The 14670-nt window shown below is 42.4% G+C and overlaps 2 protein-coding genes across 2 annotated transcripts; both read left to right on the top strand.

Annotated features, from left to right (window-relative positions):
• Nucleotides 1–2512: 2512 nt before the first annotated feature.
• Nucleotides 2513–6916, top strand: cyp27b1 (cytochrome P450, family 27, subfamily B, polypeptide 1). Its single transcript, XM_084024759.1, has 9 exons — nt 2513–2733; nt 3215–3405; nt 3645–3835; nt 4622–4822; nt 5320–5483; nt 5579–5745; nt 5825–5906; nt 6063–6260; nt 6720–6916. The coding sequence occupies exons 1-9, from the start codon at nt 2521–2523 to the stop codon at nt 6831–6833; spliced, it is 1521 nt and encodes a 506-aa protein (XP_083880885.1). The 5' UTR covers nt 2513–2520; the 3' UTR covers nt 6834–6916.
• A 1355-nt stretch (nt 6917–8271) lies between these two features.
• On the top strand, nt 8272–12991 carry mcrs1 (microspherule protein 1). Its single transcript, XM_084029730.1, has 14 exons — nt 8272–8429; nt 9157–9311; nt 9410–9548; nt 9658–9822; nt 9906–10015; nt 10110–10218; nt 10373–10511; nt 10926–11001; nt 11144–11172; nt 11292–11384; nt 11486–11568; nt 11707–11794; nt 12337–12464; nt 12544–12991. Exons 2-14 carry the CDS (start codon nt 9157–9159, stop codon nt 12628–12630), a joined length of 1401 nt encoding a protein of 466 aa, XP_083885856.1. The 5' UTR covers nt 8272–8429; the 3' UTR covers nt 12631–12991.
• Nucleotides 12992–14670: the final 1679 nt, after the last annotated feature.

Raw genomic sequence — 14670 nt, 5'->3', positions numbered from 1 at the left:
GTCCACGCCCCTGGTGGCAAATGGCCCTGCAATATGCATTGAGGACAGACAACCATGCCCACAGAAATACATGATTAAATAGGAATTTCCCTCACATTACCTCCTCCTCAACGCGATGAGACGAAATGCATTCGTTCATGTGTGCAGTCCTGAACAGACAGACGCAAAGCAAATCCAAATTTCTTATCAGCATTACAACAGCAACTCTTTGGTTTCATTTGTTGGCAGTGTGTTACACAAGAGCCAGACTCATCACTTGTGACCTTGTTTCAAAAGTTGTTTATGTGTTCATGTAAATTTCAGAGGTCATTTTCTTTAGGTTTCATAACGGAAGATAACTCAGCAGTATCTCCCACCCAGGAAGCCTTTGTATGTCCCGATTGCCTGTCCCTGCTGCGCTTTCATCCTCACAACTCGGCATCTCATTTTGTCTTGTGGTATCTGAAACAGACATGTGATTCACATGTTTCAGGTCAGGTACTGTAAACAGTGCAGGTCAGACATGTGGGGATTGCTACACTGCTTACTAATGACCTTCCGATATCAGCCTCCTTCCCTGGAGGCTTCATGTAATACTCCGCTTGAACTGATGTCAAGTGTTTCCATCGATTTCTTTTTTGTCGACTCGACAGTATTGTGCAACCGACTTTTTTCTTGCTTTATCTCAGTCTTACTACTGCTATTTATCTAATTCATGCTGTTGTCATACATACATTTTTTAGCACATGCTTGTCTTTAAATACATCCTTGAAGTTGCTTATTTTTCCTATGGGCTATAGACTACTTCTGATCAATCATGGCCGCTGCGGATGTTACTTAAACTGTTATTCCACATCACAAGGTCTGCATAAATCTGTAAGAAACCAGCCCAGAGGCACTTCGCTTGGTTCATAGTTTTTCCATCATCAGATCAAGATAAATGAATGACATTTTTACCTTTCAGTCAGACCTATTGGTTTGAATCACAGCCAATTTACACAAGCAGCAGCAGGCTACACTCATGAGGTTGAATCCTCCTCCAGCCCCCCAAGCCAAATAAATCACGCACACTTTTCCTGACCTTTATAAAATGCCAACACATTGGCAAAACACCAAAAAGTCATGTATCACGTCAGATGTTACCCGGTATCAGGCTGATTAGACATGTGATGTAGCTACGTGGAATACGCTTCCCTTAATCGCTGCTCAGAAATCCATGCTGCCTGTTCATGACTAGAACATTACAGGGCAGCAGGCCTGTTGTATACTGGATTTTGCACATCATTAGACAGAAAAAAAACTGTTAATATGTCACTTTTAACGACCTTGAGTAAGCTGCTGCCATCACTTATATATATGTACTTTCAGGGTATCATTTGCCTGCAGTATTTTTAAGTGGTATTTGGTGTATTTGCATGTTATTGTGCTCATAACGTATGATTTAAAATTATTAAAAACTACTGTCTGATGTAGCGCAATGACTTGCAAAGGACTCCCTTGGAGACGAGACGATGCATCTCAGGCCTATGCTGCAAGCTAACACGTGTGAATGTACCATAATCGATATGAAAGTCAATCAGGTGTAAATCCAAATGCTGGGACGTGACTCACTTGTCCCGCTGTGTTTGCCAATCAGTCCTCGGTGTTTCTGTGAAACGCCGTGATCCAAGACTTCTGGTTAGAACATATGAAATACAGGAGCAAATGTCAAGCAGATTCTGAGTATGGCTCCAGCCTACTTCCCAGGCCACGCACACATGATGTCTTGGACACATTCCAGTTCAAATGAAATCAGAGCAGGATTTTCTCCCTTGAAACCCACCAAGTCAGCAAAAGAATTGGTCATAGCTGGGTAAACAAAGCCCCCCAGCCTTTAAAATAAACAGGCTGTCCCTGCATGTTTTCTCCACGTTAAGCTTGAAATCACAATTTAAATTCTGTCACTGTCGCCACTCAATGGGCCCGTTCTTTTTTATAACGAGCATGGTTATGATGTTAAGAAAGAATTGCTTTATCCTAAGTTATCTTTGGTTATTGATTCATCTGTCTCTTCTTGAGGTTTTGGCCTGCCTAAATCAATGAGGTCTATAATAACATTGGCCTTGATGTGAAGGGTAAGTGCTCCACTAAGCACAGAAGACCTCATTTCCAGTGATCACTTAAAACATGTCCGTCTGCTGGACTATCAGAGAGCAAAGTGCTGGAGGGAGGAGGAGGAGGAGGGTGAAGGGGGGGGGGGGGGGAGATAACAGCAGGCTAACAGAGAAGTAATGTATTCTTTATCCAGGACCTCCACGTGCGCTCTGTCTGGGATGGTCCGAGCTCAGCCCTCTGATTGGACACACCTTCCACTCGGCTCACGCCTTCAAAGTCTCATTTCAAGCCGCGGGAGGGGGCGGGGCCTGCGCCGCATTGACACCCATGATTGGCCCAGATCAACAAAAAAAAAAAAGTGCAGCTTTATCTCCGCGGGTTCGAAGAGCAGGTCCCGCGTTATAAATACTGCCTCCGCAAGAAAATGCACGGTCCGGCCACCGCTTCATGATCACCGTGAAAAGGATGCTGCAACAAGCTCTGAGAGTATCCGGCCGGAGCGCCTTCCCGCTGCTCAAGTGGATGGAGAGGTGGACCGAGGGCGCATCAGCCAAGCCGCAGGCGCTGAGGACCCTGGACGAGATGCCCGGACCGTCGGTCGCCAGTTTCGCCTGGGACTTGTTCGCCAAACGGGGGCTGTCACGGCTGCACGAGTTACAGGTAAAATGATGTTACGTTAATATATAGACATACACACACACATTAGGTTTAGGCTGCAACATAAATGATGAGGATGTTCAGCAGAATGAATGCATGTCTGTTAGGTGATTGAATGTGGGGGGTTGTTGGGGGGACAGCCTGTCAAACACATATATAAATAATTAATCACAAGCTCCAGCTGACAAAGGGGGGAAAATATTATTGAGCTGAGCGGGCTTTAATCCAAATTTCCCTTTTGAGAGGTGATCTGTTAAACATTGTATAAGTCCGCTTAGCTGTGCTTTATCAACCCCTGGCTGATCAAACTGTGCCTGTCAAGTTAAGCATCCATCAGCGGAAATGATCTAATCATTAGTGGCTTAGAAAAGCCATGCATGCATCTTCATTTCTTCACTGGGCCAGCTACAGCACAGTGAATCCAAGGCCTTGATGGCCAGCAGGGTTTTCACAAGGTCACCCTGCTCTCTCTCTCTCAACCCAGCTGGAAGGACTGAAGCGGTATGGGCCCATGTGGAAGGCAAGCTTTGGCCCCATCCTGACGGTCCATGTGGCCGATCCAGCCCTCATCGAGCAGGTACTGAGACAGGAGGGCCAGCACCCCATGCGTTCGGACCTCTCCTCCTGGAAGGACTACAGGAAGCTGAGAGGGCATCACTATGGCCTCCTGACAGCGTGAGTGTCACTGCCTTTGCTCTGTCCTCTTCTCTCTCATTGGAAACCACTGAATATCAAGATAGTGTCAAGGGAACTCAATACTGAGAAGTCAAACTAACCTCACTTTACACTATGTACCCCTTAAACACCTTTTTAATTCAGCAGTTCAATTCTCCTGAAACACTGTTGTAGTATAGTTATACTGCGTGCACACAGATGCTGTACTAACACAATCTCTACTCTGTGTGTGTTCTCAGTGAGGGGGAGGAGTGGCAGTCGGTGAGAAGTCTCCTGGGGAAGCACATGCTGCGACCCAAAGCAGTCGAAGCTTACGACAAAACCCTGAACGGCGTGGTCAGTGACCTCATCGCCAAACTTCGCCTCCGCAGACGCTCTCAGGGCCTCGTCACCGACATCGCCAGCGAGTTCTATCGCTTTGGCCTTGAGGGTAAGGTTTCATGTGGTATCGAGGCGTGGCGACATCCTTAACATTTCCATCAATAACTTATCAAGAACAAGTGACCTTTAGTTGACCTTTCCAGTGGTGAAAATGTATGTATTCAGATAGTTAAGTGAAGTAAAAGTTGCAGAATTGCTACTTTTAACGTAGCAATTCTGCAGCATAAAAATAGTCATAAACAAGTAAGAGTCCTGCATTCAAAGTTATTACCAGGGAAATCAGCATGGCATGTAATTATATATATTACATATACATTGGGTAATCACAAATGCATTTCTGTTTAAGCAGCATTTAATGTTGTAGTTTGTCAACTGCATCATATTCTATAAACAGATCATGTGGTTTGTGTGTAAAATCTGTAAAGTAACAGTTCATACTTACAGCTGTCGGATGAATGTAGCCCAGTCAAAAGTATAATATAGCTCAAGAGTGTACTTAAGCACAGTATTTCAGTCATACTTTTCTTAATTTGGGCTTAATAGCGGTTATAACCCTTGATTATTGAGCTCAGTGCAACTCCTTGCACATTCCCTGCCTCTAGACTCCTCAACAGTTATTCTTGCATGAAGAGGGCGCTACATTCATTCATTTTCCTCTTTCAGACTAAACACAGTTTCAGTCCAGTGACTGCGTGGAAGCTGTTGAGTGGAAGCTCGAAAAATAAACTTTCAAAAAAGCCTCAGATATAGTTTTTCTAGTGAACAGTAAATTTCTATTAGTTCTTGTGCCGTGTGTTTCTCACCTCCTCGTTTCCCTTTATTTCCCCTTTGACAGGCATTTCCTCGGTGTTGTTTGAATCCAGAATCGGTTGCCTTGATGAGGTCGTCCCAGAAGAGACGGAGCGCTTCATCCAGTCCATCAACACCATGTTTGTAATGACGCTTCTTACCATGGCCATGCCAGTGTGGTTGCACAAGCTGTTTCCTAAACCCTGGAACATCTTCTGTCAGTGCTGGGACTACATGTTTGACTTTGGTACGTCATGTATCCTAATCATTTGAGTTCAGTGTCGGCCAATAGGCAAAATGTGTGCCTGTTTGGAAATATTAAAGTGGTGATTGTATGTATTTCATGAGCTAGCACTTCACATGAAACCAAAACAAACATACGTTATATCTTTCCACAAAATCCATGCATTAAGTGCACAGTGATTCTCTTGATTCTCAGCGGAGATGATTTTGTAGTGCGTGAGAATATAGGTGCAAATTACAGGACTGGAAAGCATTTTGATTGCCTCTCAGCGTCTTTCACCATGGTGACGGCGAGCTGGTGGCTCACGGCTAAGAGTGCTAACAGTTAGAGATAGCCCGAGGGACAGTCGAACATGCACTTCGATCTCCTGCATAGAGTGATTGTTTTAAACGTGTTCATTTAGATCCTTGATGAGTCTTAACATACAGGTATTAGTCTCAGCATCAGATTACATAGTGCACCCTCGCTGTCATAATGACCTGTAATCTCTGTGCTTCTAGCGAGAGGTCACATTGACCAGCGTCTGACGGCTGAAGCGGAGAAGGTTGCCCGTGGAGAGAAGGTGGAGGGCCGCTATCTCACCTACTTCCTGTCACGGACCGGTCTGCCCATGAAGACGGTCTACAGCAACGTCACGGAGCTGCTTCTCGCAGGAGTCGACACGGTAAGAACGATCCCTCCGTCGTCTTCTTCGCTGGGTTCTGCTGTTGGTTCTCCCTGATTCCTTTAACCTCTCGTGCACCCTACCTATCCTTTCAGATCTCCAGCACGATGTCCTGGTCGTTGTATGAGCTGTCCCGTCACCCCGAGGTGCAGGCGTCGCTCCGGGATGAGATGCTGAGTGTGCTGGACGGTCGAAGCATACCGGAGGCAGCAGATGTGGCCCAAATGCCTCTCCTGAAGGCCACAGTCAAAGAAGTGCTGAGGTATAACTCAAAGTATTTTCATGTAGTTTTCAATCTGCATGTGTCAGTTTGCTCACACTATTGTACTTTTGCTTTCCAGGTTGTACCCCGTTATTCCTGCCAATGCAAGAGTCATTACGGAGAGAGACATCCAGGTTGGAGGTTACCTCATCCCTAAAAATGTGAGTGTGTTGAGGGAAATAGTGCATTTTGAAATCCTTCGTACTCTGTGATAGATTCAGGTCTGTCTCATCTCATGTGGCGACACTGTGAGGAGTCCTTCATATGGGCTGAATGGGAATGTTACATACATCTGATGGTAAAATCTTTCCATCCAGACTCTGATTACCCTGTGCCACTTTGCAACGTCACGGGACCCAACAGTGTTTCCAAATCCGAATGAATTCCAGCCCCATCGATGGCTGAACAAGGACCAGACTCACCACCCGTATGCCTCCGTACCCTTCGGGGTGGGAAAGCGCAGCTGCATAGGTCGTCGCATCGCTGAGCTGGAACTCTACCTCGCTCTCACCAGGGTCAGTTGGCTGGACTTGATCTCGTTTTTTTTAAAGACTTCGATAAAGATAGGTCCTTCGTTATACAACCTGTTGAAAATCACAACAGTTTTAACCTCAGTCATCCAAAACTATTTCATATATCTGTCTCAATATACATTCTGCAACATGCTGCATGTGCACAGATTATTGTAATTATTTAACAAGTGATTTAGATGGTTTACGATTTCATACAGTTTGTCAGAAGCAGCAGTGTTTCCGACAAATCCCCTTGCAGCATTTTTTCTTGGAATAATGTGAGAAGGGGATTTAAGATATTGTGCAAATCCAATTCCTAATGAATTAATTTGATTACTTAATCCAGGGATTTTCGTTAAGAGTCAGTAACCTACACTTAGCACATAATGTGCATTTGTTTTTGTGTTTTTCTTTTGCATTCCAGTGGCCCTGAAGTAAATCTGTTTTCTCTGTTCAAACTAGATCCTCATCGAGTTCGACGTGAAGCCGGACCCGGAAGGGATTTGCGTGAAACCCATGACACGGACGCTTCTGGTTCCTGAAAGTGACATTAACCTCCAGTTTATTGAACGATGACCCACTCTCCTGTGCTGATCTGTTACATGAACGAGAATGCGAGTCTCTCCGCAGTAGAGAGCGCTAGCAGACGGAGTTATCACAGGAACCGAGCGCCTGTCGCACGCAGTTAGAGTGGACCTTCAACCTTCAGCACGACAAAGGTCAAAGCCCTCGGTACCTGTAGCCTAGTGTGTGGAGGCGGACGTGTGGAAAAGGACAGATGCATGAGCAGCGACAGCTCATCACTGAGGCTTTCCACTGGGAGCGGTGTAACTCCAAATATAACACTGTGAGTTTTTTTAGGCTAAAATCACCATCAAGCACTTTTATGTGCAGAGGAAGCTAGTTATCTCCTTCAGTACATTTCAATAGACAACCGCCAGACTCTAAAGTGAGTGAGACTATCTTGTGTTGCATGGAATTTGCAACATATCTGTATTTGAAGCTGATTCCTAAATCTGATCATAACCTGTGATCTTCTGCAGTCTTGGCGTCCTGGATGTGCAAATAATTCATTTTAAGAGTGTTTTTTGTATTTCAGTCTGAGATTCACAGTGTGCCGTAAATTATTCGAGGATTAGAAGAGTCTCATACTGACAAATGTATGAGCTGTTTCTTCAGCTCTTATTGAGCTACTGTGAGAGTTTTGTGTAGATATGACGTTCAAAGTGTATTTTAGAATGTGCTTTTCATGAACATTAAATGATTCCTGTGTAGGAATGCATGGCGCCACTGTATAAAAAAAATCCCAAACGTAGGCCACTCTGAACCCAGGTTTTGCCTTTATTGTCTTGAATGTGTAACTGTATGCCACAATAGCAGCACAATGCAACTTTATCTGTCTTTTTTTTATCTAGTATGAGTGAAATACCACCATTTTGTAAATGTAATAAGCTTCAGTATCTGAACTCTGTATTTATTATAATTTAACAGTTTTATAGTTTTTATGTTAAAACTGTTACAGATGTCATTAAAACATTCCAAGTTGAACTGCCTATTTGTGGATGTTATTTTGCCAAACCAATTGAGAATGCAGTTTACATCAATCATATCACTTGCTTATTTTGTGTTAATGTGATCATTAATTTTCACCAAATCACTGTTAAGTTGTAGGAAGAAAGGTAAGATAGTTCTGCAGTCAATGACATCCAATATTTGATGTGCGTGTGTGATTGTCTGACAATCAGAGTTGATTTACATTTGCGTGCATCTGAGCACATCGCCACAATTTACTATGATATTGCCCAAACAAAAGTGGTCTAAATGCACAATGAAGCAATGAGCAAAACAACAACAACACAGTTTTAGTAGGCCTATAACAATTAAAACAAAATAATCACTTCTTTGCGTACTAATGTGTATATTTGTTGGGTTTACATATGGATGTCTTATACTCCGGTCCAGAAGGTGGCGGTAATGCGCCAAACACGATCAAACCTCACGGGAAGAAAACAGACTAGCAGCGCAGCTAATACAAACGGACAAACGTCAAATTCATGTAGCCAGTTAGCCATGTAGCTAGCTACCGATGTGCTTATAAAAGGCATAAATAGACTACACGGACTCCAATTAACGGCTCAGATACAACACCCCGAAGGAAAATAGCCAGGAAAGGTGAGTGATAAGACAGTGTAGCTAACGTTATTTGTTTAACAACTAACGCTAGCTGCCGGAAGAACGTTGTTAGCTAAGCTATTGCTAACTAGCTAATATAAACGAGAGTTGTTTTTTTATTATCAAATGAGGGGGGCTAGCCAAATAGACTGTAGTGCAGTGTTGTCTGCGCAAGCTGTCTCTCTCGCTACGGCTATTTAATTCCATACTAAATATTACACATTAAAGGCAGAAGGAGAAGCACGGTGGCTAACATTACATGTAAACAAAGGCATCGCTCAGCCAGTCCATTCCCCTGTGTACTATAAACAAAAACACAGCTGCTTGAAAATGGGTCTCACGAAGCGTTGTAAAATAACACGGTGGATACGTTGCTTTCATTTGTCCAGTCGTTGTCTTTGCAGCTGAACTAACGTAAAGATGTGGCCTAACATATAATGCTGTCACACAGTGTTGTGATGTTGTCACAAACGGGTGAAAGACATATTCCTGATTTATTTAGAGCACAGCACAAACTCATGTAGTCCACAGACCTGCTGCTCTCACAATTAACCCAACCTTTACTTCCAGTTGCTGTTTCAGTTTATGCTGCATGGACATTGTGACTCCATGGATGGATCCATGTGAAAGCTTTATAACTGAAAGTTTGTCTAGTCTCACCATGTCATGATTCCTGCTTCCCTGACCGGATTTGGATTATTTCCCGGTGTGTGTTGTGGCTGAACAGATGCAAGCAGGTGACTCCGTGGTTGGTGCACCGATGGCAGTAGCAGGTGCTCAGAGTCGGTCGGAGGACGAAGAGTCACTTGGAGTAAAAGATGTGAAAAGGACAGCAACGCAAGCGTTTGGCAGTGGTGTTCCCAAGCGTAGAAGTTCATCCAGGTTTGAGTTACTACTATTTATATATATATAATGATCATTGTGTGTTTGATGGCATACAAATCATAGTTTGCTGTATATGTTTTTACACAATATTGTAGATCGATAAAGAGAAAGAAGTTTGACGATGAATTGGTGGAGAGCAGTCTCGTGAAGTCGTCCAGTAGAGTCAAAGGCCCTCCTGTAATAGAGCCTGTCCGCTGTTCAGGGAGTGAACCTTCTTCCAGTGAGAAAAAAAAGGTATTAAACATCTAGCACCCAAACAATCTTGAATAATCTCATAGCAAAGGTAATTAATTTACAGGGGTTGATGGACATTTTTGTGTGCCTTTTTATGCAACTCTCTCAGGTGACAAAATCAGGAACCGCTCTCACACTGCCTCTCACCATGGTAGTTAACCCTGCACCCATCACAAAAAGAGTTAAGAAAAGCAAGCAGCCTCTACATATTACTAAAGACTTGGGAAGATGGAAACCCACTGATGACCTTCTACTTATCAATGCAGTATTGCAGGTGAGCAGCATGGATAGTCTCTAGGAATTCATGTAACTAGTTTGTCAGACTCATGATCTAATGAGTCTGTTTGTTGTCTCTAGACCACAGATCTAACCTCTGTTCATCTGGGAGTCAAGTTCAGCTGTCGTTTCACATTGCGGGAAATTAAAGAGAGGTGGTACGCTCTCCTCTATGATCCTGTCATCTCAAAGTAAGAAGAGACGAGCCTGCTACAGCTTCACCTCGCCCTCTAAATCTCAATATTAGTTACGCCGTTACATTTTCTCTGTTGTCTCTCTGTATAGGCTGGCATGGCAGGCCATGCGTCAGCTTCACCCGGAAGCCATTGCAGCAATCCAAAGCAAAGCTCTGTTCAGTCAGGCTGAAGAGGCTCTGCTGGCAAAGATCGGATCAGTAAGTGAAAATGCTGCTTGAGGAATGTTTCACAAAAAAACAAACGCATCAAATATATATAAAAATCAAACAATCGATCAACTTAAAGTAACCGGTATAGTGGTTGAGATAAATGCATTTTGAAAAGTTTTGTATTACGTTTGTCCTTGAACAGACAAGTCAGCCCAAACTGGACGTGTTCCAAGAGCTTCTGAGCAAACACCCCGGTGTCTTTCACCCATCTCGCACCCCTAAGAGCCTGCTGGTACACTGGCAGCTGCTGAAGCAGTACTACTTACTGGATGACCAGAGCGGTAAGTGAAGTTGCCCACAAATTTATACCACTATAACTTGAAAGCATTTCATGATTTATTTAGTGAAAATTTGGAAAAATGTAAAAAATGTGTTGTGTACTGTGTCTTGTTTATCCTCCAACCAAACTGTTATGTGTCTATTTGGAAATTTGGAATATAGAAAAAAAGTCTTTGACAGAAGATGACAACTAACACGGCACTCAAAGTTTTCATTTTGGTATAATATTCTTAACAATATCTGCAGTGAATTTCCAATATCCCTGAACTGATCAGATCTTATTAATTTCATCCAATAGTCAAATCCCATTTACCTTTTACCTTGGTTTTTAGCATATCACACATGAATCATCACTTTTAATTGACTATGAATGAAATGTTTGTAATTGTCTTGTTGGCCCTGACTGTATGTTGCAGTCCAGCCTCTCCCGAAAGGTGACCAGGTCCTCAACTTCTCTGATGCTGAGCAGATGGTTGATGATGTAAAGTTAAAGTAAGAGCATCTTTCATTTTGCTGTGATCGTGTCATGTTTTTGTTGCTGATGGAAGTATTTTATCACCTTCTCATTTGAACATTGTATGTCCATACGTTTCCATCGCTGATCAGTTTTTCTGCGTTTCTTTTTTTAATATAGGGAGAGTAGAGATGAGGTGTTGGAACATGGTAAGAAATTGGATTATAAAGAAAACAAGTTGAATGAAATGAATCTTGCACAGCATGAAATGTCTTTGATTGTCTTCATATTGTTGACATAAAATCCTTACCTTCGTCTTTACATTCAGAGCTGATGATTTCTGATCGTCACCAAAAAAAAGAGATCAGACAATTGGAGCAGGAGTTGCCTCGTTGGCAGGTCCTCGTGGACAGTATCACAGGTATGGAAACACTCATTCACCAAACAGATGGCTTTTATGTGTATATTTGTTTTGAGGAATCCAGTTTTCTGGAACTAAATGGCGTGACATGGTTTCAATAGGGATGAGCATGCCTGACTTTGACAACCAGACACTGGCAGCATTACGAGGGAGAATGGTGCGCTACCTCATGCGATCGCGAGAGGTAAGAAGTCTTTAAGAAACAGTTGTTACAGAGGAACAATGTAGGGTTATAGTTTGTGACAAGAAACTGGATAATGAGAAGAATTTCCTATCTGTGTAGATGTGTTTTCATTATGATGCTAATGATCTTTTTATGCAGATTACGTTGGGCAGGGCGACCAAGGACAAACCGATAGATGTAGATCTATCGCTAGAGGGACCGGCCTGGAAAATATCAAGAAAACAAGGTGAATGAACTCGTATGCTGTCAGGCTGTAATGGGACATGCAAAACAATGTTTTTGGAGCATTTAAGTGATTTTACTTATATAATATATTTGACATGTTTTGATATTGAGATTATTTAGCCTAATTAAGTATACCAAACCTGGTAAATTTTTGAAAGTCAGTTTTTCACACAACACCGCCCCTCACCTCATTTGTATGGCCAAGATAAATTAGAGTTATCCAGGCTTGTAGTTCCTACAGATGGTCCCTGCCCTTGTGGTAGTACTCTCCAGGAACTTTATTCATTCTTCAAAGCATTCTGGTCGAGGGGGAATATATATTTATTGTGCTGTGTTTCATCAACAAAATATGTGGAAGTTGTATTCATTAGAGGATCACAGTCATTCAGAATTTGCCCAGCAAGGACTTTATGTCTCAAGTTCAAAAGGTTGCCTGTTAATAGTTTTGAATGTACCGGTATTTCTTTTCCTGAAAGTAAGTAAATGATCTTGATATATTTTTTTAAATAATGGTTATGATTTTTCATATATTGATGTTGACAGGAATTATTAAACTGAAGAATAATGGAGACTTCTTCATTGCCAATGAGGGCAGAAGACCCATCTACATAGATGGCAGACCGGTTCTATCTGGTAACAAGTGGAAACTCAACAACAACTCAGTGGTGGAGGTGTGTGGAGGGTTATACCCCGAAGTATTTGAGTGGTACAGAGTGAGACGCAGCCCTAACGTACTGTATCTCTCTTCAGATCGCAGGTCTTCGCTTTGTGTTCCTCATTAACTTGGAACTCATCTCACTTATAAAAGCTGAAGCAGCCAAGATGACACCGCAGTGAATGTCAGCCATCCCACAGAGGAGTGAACATACAGGACACACTGGCAGTTCAAACGGATCCAGTCAGCCCTTCTTTGTCCAACAACCAATAAACAGTTTATCTCATGAAGGGCAGTAGAGATACCACCAATCAGAGCGAGGACGGCCGTGTTAAACTGAAATGTGAATTTTAAACGGACTACAGCTTAACCCTGGAGAAAAGTAGTATCAGTCGTTACTTGTTTGGACAGTTTCCATGTTGTAATGTAGACACTCTCATGGTAGAGCCTTGCCTTTTTTCTTTATTTTTTGCCAATTTTTCAGAATATTGTATTTAAATTCTGTAGTAAAGCTTTGTCAAAATATTAAACTTGTATACACAAAGTTCTGAGTCCAAACAGCTGTTGAAACATTACATTTTACATCATAACAAAAAGCTATACTGTGAGAAAACGAAACATCCTGCATTTGTCATATAGACAAGTATTTCATCCAAACATAATGAAATGCACTGAATAATCTGGTAAAACATGAGGGGAATTTGTTTTTATTGCTATACAAGTACAAGCAAATACGCAGCATATTTTTCAAGCTGAAATAGCTACCTGATCATCCATCTCAGTCCATCAAATCATACAAAAATCCATGTAAGATGCAACAGATCAACATATGACAAAGGAAAAATGACCTTTGGGGAACTCAACAACAAAGTCTTTCTGACATTTACTGCCCTGATACATTACAGTTTTTTCGACTACTAAACGTGCTACTTGTGCACAACTCTAACCACAGTCTGCATCACCAACAGTCACCTGAGATAAATAGTTCACATATTTGTATTTTGTCTGTAGTAATGCAGTTTTATATTACTAATGCTATTGTTGACAACAACTGTGTCAACAATAGCATTTTCCTGTGCTTCTGAACATATCCTTCCTCTTCCTCCTGCCTTTGGGTCATATTGTAAAATATTTTACAGTAAAAACTGTTATATCTGTGTAATATATTCTTTAATTGCAATACATAAATACATTCCTGTAATGTTATCATTTACTGTAAGGATGCAACTCTCACCTGTTGCAAGATGCAACTGTAAATGTTTGCCTCTCTCAATGAGAGACCAGGATCTACAACATGGTCTTTGAAGCCCTTATTTCATTGAAGGTTACAGCTCTTTGTCTTCTTCTAGGTCTTCCTCCATGTAGCACCCTGCCACTCTTCTCCCTCCACCAACCCATCATCCTTGGTCCATTTCCTAAAAAAAGTGTATATAGGCAAGGCAAGGCAACTTTATTTGTATAGCACATTTCATACACAAGGCAGACTCAAAGTGCTTCACATCATAACATGTCATACAATAAAGTGAAAAAAATTAATAGAAGAATTAAAAGAAAATGAAGGCAAAATTCAAATGCATTACAGAAAGACAAGGAGAATAAAAACATATTTGCAATAATTAAAAACAGTGCAGACATTTAGAGATTTAGCAGTCTAGTTTTAAAAGTGGTCAGAGTTGGGGCAAGTCTTACATCTTCAGGAAGTTTATTCCAGCTATTTGTTACATAGTGACTAAATGATGCTCTCCCGTGATTTGAGTTTACAATGGGAATCACTAACAGATTGGTCTGAGAAGATCTTAGTGGTCTAGAGGGCTTATGTAGTGGGAATATAGTTGGTTTGAACAGGTAGGTGTTCTCATCTGCTAGGCTAGGCCTGCCACACCTCCACCTGTGCCCTTTAAGCTAGCTGCAGGGTCATCAGCTGGGGACCACCATTCACCGATGTTTCACCCCTTAGCCCAGAACATCTCCTGGTGGCGGGACAGTGAACAGGGACGTCTCCCAGTCACCCCCTGCAGCTAGCCTTTCTCAGGAGATCACTCCCCATACTTTGTCCCGCCTCCTCAGCTAAAGCCAGAAACTTGCCTTCTCTGCCTCCTCGACCAGCTCCTTGGTGGCTTTGTGTAGCTCCTTGCCCCCCAGCCCTAGTTCTTTAAGTAGGCAAGTTGTTGAGCTTCCCACAAATCCCCTGGTGCCCACCTCCACTGGGAAGAGTCGTGTGC

Source organism: Eutrigla gurnardus (genome assembly GCF_963514095.1).
Source record: "Eutrigla gurnardus genome assembly, chromosome: 2".
NCBI lineage: Eukaryota > Metazoa > Chordata > Actinopteri > Perciformes > Triglidae > Eutrigla > Eutrigla gurnardus.
The sequence above is the reverse complement of the archived record's forward strand: the minus strand, read 5'-3'. Positions and strand labels throughout refer to the sequence as shown.